We start from the raw sequence: 18,696 nt of genomic DNA on the forward strand, positions 1-18,696 counted from the left end.
TAAACATTATGGACCAAATTATATATTATGGACGAATAACTTACAATTTAATCTTAAAGTTTCAATTTTGGGAATGGGACAGTCCAGGGGACTGTTATTTCGGTGGTTTACGAATTTATAGCAAAAAAACCAAAATTTATTTCATTTTAGTTTGCAATGCTCCCAATAGAAATGTTTTTTTACTTGCGCAATAAATTTTTTTTAGTGAAAAAATAACAATTTTTCTAATAAAAACATGCCCGGGACAGCGAAAAAACATCCTTATAGAGAATCACCTATATAAATATAATCATGATATAAGACAAAAATAAACGGATCAACTGTTACATAAGCGATATAATCCTTGACATGTTTATTTATTTTTGTTTATTTCTCGGAAGAAAATTCTAACACGCAAGCTATTACCGGCAACACCAAAATCATAAATATAAAATAAAAAAAAATAAATAAAATGGAATAAAATAAATCAGCGGGAATCGGCGAGTTGTGAAGCAGAAAAATAAAAATAGTGGGTATATATTTTTCTAGGGAAACGTGTAGTAGATCCACCTTGATTTATCAAAAGCGCAGGCGTGATATCGACCTGAAGGAGCAGATACCGGGGGTTGTTTTCCCCCACGTACATAGCCTTGTTGTGTACTTATACATCAAAGATAGAGCTATCTAGCTAGATTTTTCCGTGTACTGAGCTGCTGGAGGACAAGTAATAATAGTGATTGTAGGTCGTCGAATTGTCTAGTACGCATTTATTATTTTTTTTACTTATTTAAGTATAGATGTTATTTTTTTTTGTTTTGTTTTTAACGGTAAAGTATGGTATTAATTTTTAGTAAAAAAAATAAAATTGAAGCGTACTGAAAAAAAAATATTTTGAAAAATTCTGGGGCTAAGAAATTTTTTTTAGTAATTTATACTAGCAACCATGGCAGTCACTACGTGACTGCCGTAACTTGTGAACTATAAATAAATAAAATTTGGGTTTTTAAATAATGAATTTGATTAAATTGCACTGTACTTTCTTAAATATTGACGGTTTTAAAGATATAAGCTTATCCTGATATTAGGCTCATTAAGAGCTTTCATTTGAGTACCCACATGCTTTTTCATATATTTTTCATATATACATACATATATATATAATATAAAATATATGAAAAATTGATGTAGATACGAAAATGAAAGGTCTCGATGAGTGTAATGTCGGAGTGAGCTTATATCGCTAAAAATGTCAGTAGTTTACTAAATACAAGGTCATTTCTTAATTATTGATGTTTTTGAAGATGTAAGCTCATATTGATGTTACACTCTTTAAGAGCTTTAATTTGAGTACCCACTGACATTTTTCATATATTTTTCATATATACATATATATAATATATAAAATATATGAAAAATTGATGTGGGTACTCAAATGAAAGATTTCGATGAGTGTAATATCAGGGTGAGCTTATATCGTTAAAAATGTTATCAGCTGATTAAATACAAAGCCATTTCTTAATTATTGACATTTTTGATCTAAGCTCATCCGGATGTTACACTTTTTAAGAGCTTTCATTTGAGTACCCACTTGCATTTTTGATATATTTTTTATATATACATATATATATAATATATATAGATGTATAAAATATATGAAAAATTGATGTGGGTACTCAAATGAAAGGTCTCAATGAGTGTAATGTCGGAGTGAGCTTATATTTTTAAGAATGTCATTAGTTGACAAGATACAATGTCATTTTTTAACTATTGACATTTTTAAAGATATAAACTCATCCTGATGTTACACTCATCGAGACCTTTCATTAGAGTACCCACTTGCATTTTTGATATATTTTTCACATATTCATATATATAATATATATAAATATATAAAATATATGAAAAATTGATGTGGGTACTCAAATTAAAGGTCTCGATGAGTGTAACCTTAAAGTGAGCTTATATCTTTAAAAATGTCAATAGTTGACTAAATACAAGGTCATTTCTTAATTATTGACATTTTTAAAGATATAAGCTCATCCCGATGTTACACTCATCAAGATCTTTCATTTGAGTACCCACATGCATTTTTATATATTTTTCATTTATACATATATACATATATGAAAAATTGATGTGGGTACTCAAATGAAAGGTCTTGATGAGTGTATCATCGGGATGAGCTTATATCTTTAAAAATGTCAATAGTTTCCAAGATAAAGGTTAATTTTTTAATTATGCATTTTCGAATGCAGCCTAAATACTTATCATAATAAATTGACTATCTATAAGAATGATATGAAACCTTAAAAAGGCACAAATTAAAATCAAGACCTTTGCAATGACACTATATTTCACTAAAAAAGCCGATTTTATTATATGCTTATTCTGGACACAAAATTTTTCTTATTCTCTTAATAATAGAGATTATAAAAAAAAAATTTTTTTTTTGAGTGAAGCCAAAAATTCTTTTTAAAAATTCGAATTTTTAATTATAAAAAAAAATTGAGAATTCAATATTAATTATAAAAAAAAAATAAAAATATTATTACACGGGGAGATCTGTTTACAGTATTAAATAAATGTAAATAGAAGAAAGTTGCGCGCGTATTAAAGTAAAGCTATTGCTATTTCCCGCCTCCACCACCTTTTATGTTATATTATATCTGCCCAAGCGCTCTGTAACCGCTTTGCCATTTCTCTCCCTTTAGTCTGGCACCGACCGCCGCTGTCGTTATTTCATTCAATCTCACGTCGGTTTATTATTAACATTTTATCATCATTATTATTAAAAAAAATTTTCAATTAACATTACAAAATTTTTAATAGAATATTTTTTATTTTTTTTTCACTAAACTTTAAATTTGATGAGGTACCTTTTCATCGATAAGGTTGATAGGATGCATACGGTAAAATTTTGTGGTAATTTTGAATTCGTAAAATTTCATTGGGAAAAAATTGATAGTATCAATTTAAACTGAATTATAAATTTTTTATTTTTTATTTAGTGCGAATTTTTGCATCGAAGATTTTGCCGCGTAAATATTTTGCCTCGTGGCACAATCAACAGTTAAATTATTTTTTTCAGTCGGATTTTTTTGAGTAAAAAATTATTTGAGGTGTTAGTTAAGAGTTTTAATTATTATTTTTATTTTAGTTGCAAGTTTAATGATGAGTATATAAAATACATGTTGGACTTTTTATAAAATGTGATTAATTTTGTGAAATTTTATTTTACAAACTGATAATTAATAAAAGGTAATTATTTAATTATTAAATTTATTTTTGACCCTTTAATAATGTAAAATATTAATATTGTACACTAAAAAAAATAAATATTTCCTTTAAAAATTTATTTTTTTAATACTGTTACGTCGAACGTAACTGATTATTTATTTAATTGTATAAATTTTTTTATTTTTTTAAACCCTGGTTATAACCAATAGGTTTGGGATCTTAAACTGTGGGGAAAGGGTATTTTAACGAAATGAAAAAAATTAGGAAAACGGTTGACCCTGAAGGCCATCCCTGCAACTTCCCGCTACTTCCATACTTAGGCGCTTAAAATTGCACCAATGACGTTTTTGAGCTCGAAGAGCTCAAAAATACAATTTATGGGTTATTTTGAGCTCTCCACACTGATAGAAGGATTTATTTGTATTAAAAAAATATTTGTTAATAATTAACAAATCATTTATTAGAGACCATTTTTTAGTATCAAACAAATATTTCTTAGTATTTAAAATGATTTGTTTGTATTTAATAAATCAGATGTCCATTTATTAAATATTAATAAATCTTTTTAAATACTAAGAAATATTTGTTAAGGACTAAAAAGTGGTCTCTAATAAATGATTTGTTAAATATTAACAAATATTTTTAACTATAAACAAATCCTTCTATCAGTGCAAGCTCAAAGAGATTGTTTTCCTATGCTTTTGAGCTCTTCGAGCTCAAAAGTCTGATAGGGATTTGATGTCACTATTTTTTAAATTTTTTAACCGCAATAACTTTTGAATGAATAAACCGATTTTCACGCGGTTGGCAGCATTCGACGCAGTTTTTTAAGCCTCACAAAGAATCTTAAATTTTGAATTGATCGCGCTAAAAATTTCGGAGTTATTCCAAAAAAACACTTTTCGGTTTTCTTTCGTTCACGATATCTCTCGAACGAATCAACCGATTTTGACCGGACTGGTGGCGATCGACGTAGTTTTTTAAGGTTAAGAGCTGATTAGTTTTTGGAATTGAACCATCAAGCCGTTTAAAAGTTATTCCAAAAAAACCACATTTGAAAAAATTTTTTTTTTTTCAGTTTTTTGAAGATTTCTCAAAATCTATTGATCTGAATCGGTCCAAATAGTTTTCCAAATCTAAGTTTGGTCAAGCCCTTTCGAATGGCACCAACCGCGATGAAATCGGTCAAGCCGTTCAAAAGTTATAAGCGGTTCACATACTTTCACACACACACACACACACATACATACATACAGACACACACACACACACATACAGACACCGTGACAACCCCGCTAATTCCATACTTAGGCGCTTAAAATTGCACCAATGACGTTTTTGAGCTTTTCGAGCTCAAAAATACAATTTATGGGTTATTTTGAGCTCTCCAAGCTCAAAGAGATTGTTTTCCTATGCTTTTGAGCTCTTCGAGCTCAAAAGTCTGATAGGGATTTGATGACACTATTTTTTGAATTTTTAAACCGCAATAACTTTTGAATGGCGATCGACATGGTTTTTTGAGGTTAAGAGCTGATTAGTTTTTGGAATTGAACCATCAAGCCGTTTAAAAGTTATTCCAAAAAAACCACATTTGAAAAAATTTTTTTTTTCAGTTTTTTGAAGATTTCTCAAAATCTATTAATCTGAATCGGTCCAAATAGTTTTCCAAATCTAAGTTTGGTCAAGCCCTTTCGAATGGCACCAACCGCGATGAAATCGGTCAAGCCGTTCAAAAGTTATAAGCGGTTCACATACTTTCACACACACACTCACACACACACACACACACATACACACAGACACCGTGACAACCTCGCGGGGATAGTCAGGGAAGCTTCCTGTGACCTTCAAACGTCGAGATCTGATGAAAACTCGGTTTTTGCAAAACGGGGTGAAAACAATAACTTCCCGATTTTTGAAAATCTTCGATTTTCGTAGCGGGAAGTTAAAAATCTTTATTTTAAGTAAAATCATTTTAGTTATATTGAATAAAGCAATGAACAATGAACAAGTAAAAATTTACGGTCAATCAAATAAAGAAGAAAATTTAAAAAATATAATTAACATACTTGAGTTTGAACGTCATGGCTTCCTCGAGAGGTTACTTCACCCGAAGAAGAAACAAAAGGGAAATTACTATTACTGGGAGGGTAGAACACTCACTTCCAATGTTTCAAAACGACTGACTTTTTAATTTTCTTTCTTTGACTCTGTTAGGTCCTTTCGGAAAAACCTGGGCGTGACTTCCTTGTTTCACTTCCCTAAGTCGGGGGAAACTCTAACCAATTAGCCTTCGTTTAGTTTAGAATTTTGACCTTCTCATGAGTCTCTTCGTTTCAGGAGTCGCACCATTCCCTCCACGTAGGTCCCGTACTTATAATAATTTTTTTTGTTAACATTTTATTTTGTTTAAGTATTTAATTTTTTATTTCTTCAAACATTTAGTTATTTAAGGTAGTACCTCCGCGACAATCCAGATCAAAAATTTTGACTCGCTATCCATGTTATACGTATCGACAGAGCTAAGGTTGTAGGTTAAGATTTTTTAACGTTACTGTACTCGTCACTACTATATTCTCTATACATATACACACACACTACGGTTTCAGTGACTAGCGGCTGTTTTTTGTACCCCCTCTCTTAAAAATAATCCTCTAAAAGTGAAATTGATTTTAATTAATCTCGAAAACTACATGGTAAAAAATTTTCATTTTTTTTTTAATTGTTCGAAATATCATATTCTTCAATCTACTAGTTTTTTGATAAAGTCTTGAAATTCTTTCGATGGAAAAAATTAAAAATACTGTCATTTTCCCACGCTTCTCCTATGTTACATGTACAAAAATGTCATTTTCAATTGCAATTATCTCGAGCTTGGTGTGGTAAATCGTCTTCAAATTTTAACAGCATATGTATTATGTATTTAATGACTTATATTCAAAGTTTCGAGGATTTCTTGAAATATTGCTTTCATAACCGTACTACCTTAAGTTATTTATTTGCCGTTAATTTTTGAATTCGTTGATTTTTTTTTTTTTGTGTTAATTCTTTGATTTAAAAATTATTTTAACATTATTTTTGTTTCCTGAGATTTAGAATAGTTATTAGTGATTATTATAATTACTGTTAAGTTTATTGACCTTCTAAATTTAACTCTAGAATTTATAGTTGAAGTTTCCGAATTTTATAAATAATATTTAAGTTCTGAATATAACATGTTAAAAATCCTTCTTTTAAAATAATACTATTATATAAAAAAAAGTGTGTTGAAATTTAACCGTTAGAATTTTAAATCTAATATTTCTCTTTTAAAATTTTTCTTTAGTTTCTATTTCAAATTTTTTCTAGTTTATTACTAAAGAAATATGCTTTAACGTGTATCTGAGGTTGAAACGTTGCACTCTTATCTGGTTCTCAGCGCGAGATAATTTTTATTACTCCAGTTTGTGCACTTAGGGTACTTTCAAATTCGTTAAAATATATATATAAAAAAAACTTGTCAGAACTATAAAATTTGAAATTTGAAACCTTTGAGAATATCGTTTCAATTTCAGATAAACGTTGAACTGACTAATACAAAAATAAAAAAAAAAAAGAGATAAAATAAAGTAATAATAAAAAAAAATATAAACTTATTTTACTTGGACTCGGTCCGATATAACAATACAATTTAATTTTTGTTTGATAATTATTAAAATTTATTAAAATAATTATTATTTAATTTAATTAAAAAAATTAATTTATATTATTTAATTAATAAATTAATATTTTAAATTATTGAATCAATAAATTGTCTGAAAAAATTATTTTTTAAATAAAAACAATTTTTTTTTTATATTTAATAATAATATTTATTATTTATTGTATTGAAAAAAATTTAGTTTTAATAATAAAGTTTTTTTTTAGAAATTAATTTGAATTAAATTTTATTTTAATCTATTTAAATTAAACAAAAATTTTTAATATTTTTTAAATTAAAGCACGCGCCTGTAAAAAAATTATGTACTTTTTTTAAACACAATTTGTAAAAGTTAGTGAAAAATAAATTTCATAAAAAAACTGAGGAGTTATGAATAATAATAATAACAATTTTTATTAGTATAAATAATAAAGTGCTTGACGCAATTTTTCGTTACATTGAAAAGTAATGTGTTAGAATTGTAGTCGCGTACCCGGAAACGGTGCATAAAGTTTTGGTGAAACTTGTTTCTTGAATAACCAATTGTAGTAAAATTTTGTTGAAAAATTTTATGTTATTTAACGAAAAATTTGATATTATTTTTAATAAATTATTGATATTTAACAATATTCACTTTTGATTTAATTAACGATATAATTTCACAATCGAAATTTGGATATCACAAAGAAATTACTAAATTTTCAATGACTCCATTGCAATTTCTATTACAAGAATAGTATTTGTAGCAAACCATTTCTAGCAAACCAAATTATAAATAGTGTTTATAAATCTCAAAGTTTTTTAATGAAATTAGACAAACAGTTCCGTAAAATTACAATACAAGTAAGATTTTTACATAAAGATCATAAAATTACAATACATACTACTGAGTTTACTGAAATCTTTTGAAAAATTACTACACAGAAAAAAAGGTTCACTTGAACCAAGAAAATATTTTTCTTCCTAATTATTTTCTTGAGCGAAAAAAAAATTTTTTTTGACAAGAAATTTCACTTATTCCAACAAAATTAATTCTCTCGCTTCAAGAAATACGTATCTTGATCCAAGAAAATTTATTTGTCAAGAAAATCTTGTTGTTTTTGAGAAAATTCAGCCTCGAGCTCCAAAAAATTTAGTTCTTGATAGAAGTTAATTTTCTTGTCTTGAGAAAATTTCTCTCTTGCTCCAAAAAATTAAATATAAAGATAGAAGTAAATTTTCATTAATATTTTTATTGATTAACATGTCAAATGGCAAGATCAAATAATATTTCATCATTTTTTTTTTCATTCAATATGTATAATTGCACGCTAAAATAATATAAAATGAGTATCAAATATTCTCGAGAAAAATTTTCTCAAGGTGAGAAAATTTTTTTCTTAGCTGAAGTAGGTGGCGCTGCTTCCCTAAAGTATCTAAAAATCTTGATCAAATACAAAAATTCATTGCATTAAGGAGGTTCGAGCGAATCTAATGTAAAAAATAATTTCCAACTTTGAGCTTTGAAATTAAGTATACGCATAAATAAATATGTCATTCATCTAATCCCAAAATTTAAAAAAGATTCACCGTTTAGTTACTTAGATATTAAATTTTTAAAATCACATATTTTATCTCCTTATACACGGGCTCTTATGGCGGACAAACGTTTTGTCGAGACTTTAATTATTTTTTTCAATATTAACCTCCCAACTTTAACGGATAAAAAACTATACACAAGAAACTTGGATTATTGCAAAATATAAAAACAATTTAATAATAATACATTACCGATATAATTTTTGAAATATTTAAAGTCAAATTTTATGTTTGTAACTGGTTTATCGTCAGCCATTTATTCGAATAAAGATTTGACAACATCGCGTCAACAGCTGAGAAAAAACAAAAGGATAGAAATATAGTTACAGAGAGATAAATGTTTAACTCACACACTCATCCACGTCTCAGGTTATGGGTATAATCAAGCGCGCTATTGCCAAATCTGTTTATTTATTCCGGCAAGTAATAAATACCAAAGTCATTTTATTACTTTACTTTATTAAATAAGTAAAAATCATCAATTATTAAATTGTTTAAATTATTTTAAATTAAAATAAAGAATTTTGACGAATATTGGGAAGACCAAAATTTAAAAAAATTTTAACATTATTTTGACTCATTAGTTACGCTCGAACTTCCTCAAGTATTTATAATAATTTTAATTAAGAAAAAATGACTTCCACCAAGAATAAAATTTAAAGAAAAATTTTAACTTCGGCCAACACAACTTCGGTCTTCCTTCAAGCTGCCGAAAATTTTCTTGAGCCAAGAATTTTATTCTCCAGTCAAGAAATTTTTCTTTCTGTGTAGAATTGTTTCAAAATTTTGCAGTGGTAAACATCAATTTGTACACGGAAAAAAGTAAACTGTAATAAATAACAGTCGATTTATAATAAGTAATGATCAACTGCTAAAAATTACCATTTCAAACAGTAAAATCGTGATTTTACTATTCACTTTATAATATTTACCATTTACACGTGACAATTTACTCTTTACATGGAAGAAAATACTATTTCAAACAGTAATATTCGCTATGTAAATGTCTAAAATGTTTAAGTATAATAATTAAGAATTCAGACTGATATTTATCATTTAGTACCTAAAAAATGATCTTATGATATGTAAAAAGTATAAAATAAAGTCAGTAAATTTCTAATACAAGCAACGTCAATATTTACAAAGTAAAATGGTAAATTTTAAACGCGACCCTAAAAATCAAACTGTAATTATTAACTTGCTTGAACTGGTAAAATGTATATTTTAAAACTATAATTATTACTACAAATCTGAATTTTTTTATTGGCTGTCCAGTCTATTGCACGAATTTTTTTAACTAATTATTTATCTAATAATTTATAATATCGTTCGCCGGTATTCCCTACAGACATAAACGATTTTAAAATTCGTTTATAAATTTGTCATTAAAGGTAAATTTGACTGAAAAAATAATTCGGACGGCCCAGACCAGGAATCGAACCTGGATCTTTTGGTATCGCGCCAACTGCTCTTCCCTTAAGCTATCCGAGACACTTTTTAGAATTACCATTCAGTCACCTCTTAATGACGAACTACGAACTTTAATTCTATTTACTTGACTCCTGTCAATACATCTTTAACGCTATCGATATTTTTATACAATATATTTTCTGTAGACTGGTTAATACTATAAATCTGAATTTTTTTATTGGCTGTCCAGTCTATTGCACGAATTTTTTTAACTAATTATTTATCTAATAATTTATAATATCTAATAATTATTTATCTATAATTATTTATCTAATAATTTATAATATAATTTATAATATTCCGAATTATTTTTTAAGTCAAATTTACTTTTAATGACAAATTTATATACGAATTTTAAAATCGTTTATGCCTGTAGGGAATACAGGCGAACGATATTATAAATTATTAGATAAAGAATTATTTAAAAAAATTCGTGCAATAGACTGGACAGCCAATAAAAAATTTCAGATTTATAGTATTAACCAGTCTACAGAAAATATATTGCATAATTTTTACTGTTTCAAATGTTAAATTCTCCCAGAGTGGGACCCCCATCTCTTTCATCTGAGTTTCCCTTCTCCTCATAATATCGACTGTATATTGAAATGGCAATTTTTACTGTTTGAAACTGTAATTTTTTAAGATGAAAGAGTCGTTATTTACTATAGTGACAGCTACTAATCACTTATTTTGGATATTAAATTATAAATTGTGGCTTCCCTAGTAGAAATGAAATCAAGTTTTTAGCCAGTAACTGGCCAGTTTTACTAGACTTAAACTAGTAACTGGCCAGTGTAATATCAAGTTTCTGTCTAGTAACTGGCCAGTTTTACTAGAGATCTAACAAAACATTATGGCGGCTTTAGTGAAACTGTCAGTTTCGAATTCTGAGGTTATTAGGCATTATTAAAATTGTCAAATAAATTCAAAATAATGTTTAATAAACGATATGATATAAAAAAGTTTCATTTATGTGTATTATAAAATAGATAACATCATTAGACTGATAGACTAATAATAAATCTAACAATAGAATAAGAAAATAATTATTTTGAATTGGAGATTTGTTTTTAATACCCACAGTCGCAATTTATATATTGTGGCATTTTTTTTCACTGCATCCATTTTGAAATATATACTGGAAATTATTTACACGTTAATAAACACTAATTTTGATTGATTTATACTGTTTTTTAATAATAATAATTACAATAATGATGCGTACAGGTTAACAAAAATAGTATATTACACACCTAGGGAAGTAAAGTAAGAAATGTCTCAGATCACATGTAATTGTTGGCCGAGGCGAAGCCGAGGTCAACAAACATGTGATCTGAGGCTTTCTTATTTACTTCCCGTGGAGTGTATACTATTTTTTTGTCCGACGAAGGCGGAAAGCGGCAACTTTGTTTAGTGCAGCGGGACGAAAGTTGCCACTTTCCGCCCGGAGGGCAAAAAAAAATAAACAAACATACACACACTAGTAAAGATACACTGTCGGTATAACTAATGTTTATGACTTAGTTGTAGGTGGCGCGATTTCAAGTTTTTACTCGGAATCACTGGCCAGTTACTGGTTTATATCCAGTGAAAACTCGATTATTTCTACTAGGGTTATATACTTTCTACATTAAGTTTTGTAATATTAATATTTTTGCCACCCCGATGTCCGCTTTACTGTTCGAAACTGTAAAAACTAACCGGAATCCGATCGAATATTACAGTTTACTTTTTTCCGTGTATTTTCACCCAACCTTTGTTTTTTCAAATGATTGTAATTTTACAAATATTTTTAACTGTGAGACATTTTTTGCTTTACTGCACTAGTTATGTAATATACTATTAAAAAATATTGAGATCAACCAACCCAAATTAATTAAAAAATTTTCATAATTATAATTGTAACTTAATATTCTTTGATTTTCTATGCTAAAAAAAAAACAGGTGACCGTAAGAGTAAGCAATTACCTAAAAAGCACCTAATTAGGTTACCAAAGACGTAAGACACGAATTAAAGCGATGAAGTCAGAAAGCAATAACGGGTACTTACGATCTGGGGTAATTACCGAAGAGAGCGAATTCATGCCCGCAGCGGCTCGGGAGATTCAACATACCGGAATGCCACTTCAGGTAAACTTCAAAGACGGTGCATTAAGATATGTATACATTAATAATCATAATAATCATAATAATAATATGTACGGCTGATTAAGCAAAGTGGTTGATTGGTTGACTGATGGTAATTAATTCCCGTGTGCATGGTTGATTTTGATAACATTGTGCTAAAGCACTCTACTCATGCTCGATCAATTTCTCTAAACTCGAATTCGTGTATTGGGTCCAATCAGGTGACTTGCAGTACAAGAGGCAATACAGGAACAACAACGACAGTAATTCACAGGCCGGGGAATTCCTCAAGGATGCCTGGGATTACAAGAGCCACTTCAATAACCCGCCGGCGTGGAGGACCTACCAATCGTCAACAATTAATCGGCGTTCTCACTGTTACTCTCTTAGTCACCAGTTTATTTACTCTTATGCTATTGGCTTTACATCGGAACCGCGAGTGCGCCAAAGAAACTCGTAAGTTACAATTATTATTATTATTATTATTATTATTAATAACAACCTACAGTCAATGTATGTGACTGCCGAGAATTAAGAATTATGAATTGAAAAACTTTTAATAATTTTGCGATATTTTTTTATTGCAAAATAGATAATTTAGGTAAGGTAAAAGCCCCAATAGATGATCACGTACCAGTATATGATCATATATTGGGGCTTTTACCTTACTTTTTAAATAAATTTTAATAATTCTAGTCAGCCTGCCAAAAATTGACCGCTTATTCCCTATAAATTGTAGATGGTCCGACGAAAACGAATTTTTTTTTTAAGATGTAGGTAAATGAGTTAGTTGAGAAAGTTTCCCAATAATTAGACTGGACAATTAATTTGTTTAAGAACATATCGCGTTACTGATGCCATAAGGGCGTATCCCGAAAAAAATAACCTTGAAAAGGCATAAGGGCGTATAAAAATTTTTTTTCCGGGAATCGACGTAGTTATGTCTGAAACGGGCAGAAATGCAAAAAAAAATTTTGGTACGCCCTTATGGCACCCAGGGTACCTACCGGGAACCATAAGGGCGTACCAAAAAATTTTTTTTTCGGGAAACAACGTATTTTTACTTGAAACGCGTAGAAATGACAAAAAAAAATTTTTTTCAAATTTGAAATTTTTTTTGGTACGCCCTTATGGCACCCAGGGTACCTACCGGTCGCCATAAGGGCGTACCAAAAAAATTTTTTTTCGGGAAACAACGTATTTTTACTTGAAACGCGTAGAAATGACGAAAAAAAATTTTTTTCAAATTTGAAATTTTTTTTGGTACGCCCTTATGGCACTCAGTGGGTACCCCCGGTGCCATAAGGGCGTACCAAAAAATTTCAAATTTGAAAAAAATTTTTTTTCGTCATTTCTACGCGTTTCAAGTAAAAATACGTTATTTCCCGAAAAAAAATTTTTTGGTACGCCCTTATGGCTTCCGGTAGGTACCCTGGGTGCCATAAGGGCGTACCAAAATTTTTTTTTGCATTTCTGCTCGTTTTAGGCATAACTACATCGATTCCCGAAAAAAATATTTTGGTACGCCTTTATGGCACCCGGGTGCCATAAGGGCGTATAATAGGCTGATACGCCCTTATGGCATTTGTAACGCGATATAGTACAGTCTGATGTCGGTAATTCAGTTTGGACCAGTGACAACAAATGCCAATTTAATATATCGGTTTGTTTATTTGAAACACATCTAAAATGCATTGAAAAAGGTTATCAGACTGACTGTAAATACTCCAAACACTGCTTAAAAAAATTAAACTAGATAATTTACCTTTGGCACTCTTTTGCGGCCTACATCAAAGTATAGTAAATGAAATTTTTTGTTGATAATTAGTTTTATACCCTAACCTAGCTGCATTTTAATAATTCTGTCTTATAAGAAATCTAAACTAAAATAAAGAATAACCAAAAAATTAAATCAATCTCTTCGATTATATTGGTTGTACGTTTATTAATAATTTCTTTATAGTAAAGTTTATTTAGTTGAATATGTGAGGAGTCCTGAGATAACGCAGTTTAATGCACGAACACTACCTATTTATTTATCATTTAGTTATTTTTTTTCAATGATTAAATTTAAAAATAGAATCAATTTACGAAGGACTATTATTTACATACTCCTGCCAAGTTTAATGATTTTTTATTCAATATTTACTTGGTTAAAAAGCATCCCAGTATCTTGTTCAAAATTTAAATATTCATCTATCCTACATGTTCTTAAAAGATAGCAACTTTTGTAACTACCTTTACATTTAAATATCTTGAAAATTATTGAAAATGAATTTTTGATGAATTTTCGATTAAATTATTGATAAAATTTTTTTTTTCAACTAAAGCTGTCATTGTCTACTATAAGAAAAAAATTTAGCTACGCTCAATAAAATTTTTTTAATATATTACAGCAAAATTAATCAACTTTTCGCGGAATTGATTCAATCAGTTAATTATAATAAATTTTGTTCACTTATGTTCTAATGAATTTACTCGAGGACAACAAAATTTTTTCTTCAAGCAATTGTTAACTTAATCGAATAACTTTTTTAGATTCTTCTTAAGGAATAGTTGATAGTAGTTGTTAGTTTTAAAGTACTTGAGAGTTTTTGATGAAACAAATAAGTAATGAAAAGCTTAAGAGTATTAAAGTTTTCTTCTTTCTTTCTTGGGTATATTTTTTTTTTTGAAAAATGGAGTAACTAGATGACAAGAGCTTCATTTAAATTTGAATGGAAAAAAATCTTGAACTAAGAAGTTTTTCTTGGCGTAAATAAATTTAATTTGATTCAAGAATTTTTTTAGTTTTAATTCTAGTCAATAAAATTCTTAAAAATAATTTTTCTATTAAATTAACTTTAATAACAAAAAATTAAGACAATTGTCAATTAGTTTTTATGTAAAAAATTTTTTAAAAAATTAAACAAATCTTGAAAATTTTTTTACTGAAGAAAAAAAAATTCTCTTTAAATTAAATAAAAAAATCGAATTAGTTTTAGAAAATTTTACTTAGTTACAAAATTTATTTATTGGTTTAAATATTCAATTTTTTTGGAAAAAGTAAAAAAAAATAGTTTCAAAAAAATAAAAAAATAATTTTGTTTTTTAAAATTCATTAAAGAAAATTTTGAAATAAATAAAATATAAAAATTTTTTTTTTAATAAAAAAATATAATTTATATTAAAGTTAAACGCGGGAAAAAAAGATTTTTCAGCGTCAACATTTGAAATAAAAAAAAAAAACGTAAAATTTATTTACCTCTACTGTTATTCATTTTTGAAAATTGGATCAAATTAAAGAAGATACGTTTCTTCGCCGTTAAATTGAATTTAAAGTTTAATAGAAGCTTTTCCGAGTCTATATTTTTAAAGAAGGTTTTAGTGCTGCACATATATTTTATAGACTATTTTCTATCGATAAAATTTTTATTTAATCTTGTATCGGAGCTTAGATAGTCGTTAAAAATTTATTTTTAAATTAAACTTGTCCGCAGAATATACAGAAGAAAAAGTAGTAAGAAATTTTATTTTTATTTCAAAATTAAGTTATAAGTAAAGTTAATAAAAGTTAGCGGTATCATAAAAAAAATTTATATTTTAGCAAGAAAACTACTGCGGACAATTTTTTTAGAAAAATGAAGAATTTATTCGGGGTGAATATATCGACATTTTCATTAGCAAATTTTCTGAATTCGTTTTAAAAAAATCCTTCATTTATGCAAAAAAAAAAGTAAATTAAAAAATCAAAATTTAATTAAAAATATAAAATATCTAGAATATTTATAGTATTTTTATCTAAAATATGAAATTATTCAAAACTAGCAACCTTTAAGTCACTATATGACTGCCGTGACTTGTGAACTATAAATAAATAAAATTTTTCTTCATTAAATAATAACTTTTGTTAAATTGCACTGTACTGTCTTAAATATTGACGTTTTTAAAGACATAAGCTCATCCCGATGTTACACTCATCAAGAGCTTTCATTTGAGTACCTACATGCAATTTTACATATTTTTCATATATACATATGGGTGATTCGCTGTAAGGATGTTTTTTGTTGTCCCAGGCATTTTTTCATTAGAAAAATTGTTATTTTGTTACTAAAAAAAATTTATTACGAAAGTAAAAAAACATTTCTATTTGGAGCATTGGAAACTGAAATGAAATAAATTTTGGTTTATTTAAAATTAAAACTTTAAGATTAAATTTTAAGTTATTCGTCAATAATATATAATTTGGTCCATAATGTTTATAAACTTAATTAGTTAACTAACAATCTTCTTCAATAAAAAGTACCGAAAATTAATTTGCTTCATTAAATTCATTAAACCAAAGTTTGTCCCAGGCATTTTAAGAACAGTCCCCTGCCAGAAGTTCAAAGCCAAAAAAAAAATCCAGCGTGTTATTTTACCTTTTGTAAGGTTTATAAGGACCTAACTAGCCTTGAGATAATAACTATAGGGCTGTTAGCGCTTTATCGGCATTTTATTTAGTGTCGAAGCACCGTTTGTGCTGGAAATATGTGTCTGGGCCACTTCAAAACTCAGTCCCCTGGCAACTATTTTTATTTATAATTTATTTATAAAATTGGATCCATAAGTCTTAATATTATTCTAATTAATGTAAACATTCATTGAGAACTTGAAAAATTGAATGCATTGAAATAGTTTGCTTGATTTTTCTCAATTTGATAAAAAAAACAGTCCCCTGGTAAACAGTTCCCTGTGATGTTATATGGCAAAAGATATACAAATATCGAAAAAACAAAAATTATTTTGGCTGTTTATTTATTATGATTAAGCTGACAGTTATGTAGCCCTTGTTAATTTTTTTTCTAATAAAATCAAAAATAATTTGGTCGGACAATTTTGTACAGATTTAAGACGTTCTTACAGAGAATTACCCGTATATATATATATATATATATATATATATATATATATATATATATATATATATATATATATATATATATACAGGGTGTCCCAAAAGTCACGGATGCCATTGGCAGCATCTGATGAAAAAATAATTCTGAGACGAAAAGTCCTTAGCCATTTTCAATTAACCGCATAGATAATTAATTATTAATTAAAAATAACGTCTCTTTATTTGTTAGAGAGAGAGCGCCAGTGTCCAGTAAAGTATGTGCCAAACAAAGACACAACTAACTGTATGACTAACTAGTTTCTATAGCTAACGTAGTCACACATATTTACTTACACATTCACACGTGCAAGCGTCTTCTTTGGAACGCACTTGACTTGACACTAGTGCTCTCTCTCTAACGCATAAAAGGACGTTATTTTAATTAATAATTAATTATCTATGCGTCTGATTAAAAAATGGCTAAGGACTTTTCGTCTCAGAATTATTTTGTTTATCAGATGCTACAATGTCGTCCGTTACTTCTGGGACACTATATATATATATATATATATATATATATATATATATATATATATATATATATATATATATATATATATATATATATATATATAAATATATGAAAAATTGATGTGGGTACTCAAATGAAAGGTCTTGACGAGTGTAATGTCGGGGTGAACTTATATCTTTAAAAATATCACTAATTCACAAGATACAATATAATTTATTGTTTATGTATCTAGAGATAGAGCATTTTTAAATGCAGCCTAAATACTTATCATAATAAATTGACTATCAGTGAGAATAATATGAAACCTTAAAAAGGCACAAATTCAAGTCAAGTCACTAAATTTCACTAGAAAAACATGATTTTATTTTATGTCTATCTTGGTGACAAAATTTTTTTTATTCTCTTAATATTATAGCTGATATTCTTGAAGCAATTTATAAAATCAAACAAGAAAATTTTCTTAATTAAAGCACCAATCTCCAGATGTAAAGAAATATAACATAATTTCCGTGGGAAAATAATAAAATTCCTCTTAAATTATAACAGAAGAGAACAATTAAATCCTTTAATAGGACACTAAATTTTAAAATAATTAAAACTATAAATCTTGAGCTGCTAAATTAACCATTTATTGTACATTAAAAGTAAAACATTCCAGTCTTATATATATTCGGAAAAGGTGAAGGGATATTTTCTTAATAGTTGACTCTCGAGAGCACGCAACTTTATTAAAACGTGATTTGCCTTTGACTTCTCCACTTAATCTTAATTATCACAGTTAAGTTTATTTACTGGACCTACGCCGGTTCGACGAGACAAGATTTATTCGAGTCGAGGCTATCAACTCAACTCATTTGGCTCACCTTAACCAGGTCAACTTCGTTACCTTGCAAATTTCTTGCAGAAAAATGTAATTGCAAAGATTAAAAAAAATCTTTTACTTATTTTTTTTTTTTTTTTATTTAAAATAATGTTGTTGATTTTCCTCAAAAATAAGGAGCGAGTAATTTAAAGAATTTATTCAAAGAAATGAAATTCTTTTGAAAACCAAGATTTTGAAATTTAACAAAAGTTACAAAGTCAAATTGCATTTTATGTAGCTTGTTTTTTTTTTTTATTTATTTCAGGTCTCAACGTTTGTTTGACTGAGGAGTGCGTCAGAACGGGTAAGTGCTGTACCGAGCTTTCTGTTAAAAATTCACTGTATTATATGTACTATGTACTTTAACGAATGCGCTG

At 27.9% G+C, this 18,696-nt stretch overlaps 1 protein-coding gene across 3 annotated transcripts in view; it reads left to right on the plus strand.

Annotated features, from left to right (window-relative positions):
* The first annotated feature begins 3,191 nt into the window (after window positions 1-3,191).
* The window catches only part of LOC123270305 (neprilysin-1-like), a 32,823-nt gene continuing 17,318 nt past the window's right edge, over window positions 3,192-18,696 (plus strand). For all 3 annotated transcript variants that reach the window (XM_044736299.1, XM_044736302.1, XM_044736301.1), the window contains exons 1-4: window positions 3,192-3,237; window positions 11,888-12,073; window positions 12,292-12,526; window positions 18,585-18,623. In XM_044736299.1, the coding sequence (XP_044592234.1) occupies window positions 11,963-12,073; window positions 12,292-12,526; window positions 18,585-18,623 (385 nt within the window). In that variant the 5' untranslated portion in view covers window positions 3,192-3,237; window positions 11,888-11,962. The remainder of the gene's footprint in view (window positions 3,238-11,887; window positions 12,074-12,291; window positions 12,527-18,584; window positions 18,624-18,696) is intronic.

This window comes from Cotesia glomerata, linkage group LG8, assembly GCF_020080835.1.
Source record: "Cotesia glomerata isolate CgM1 linkage group LG8, MPM_Cglom_v2.3, whole genome shotgun sequence".
In the NCBI taxonomy this organism is placed as follows: domain Eukaryota; kingdom Metazoa; phylum Arthropoda; class Insecta; order Hymenoptera; family Braconidae; genus Cotesia; species Cotesia glomerata.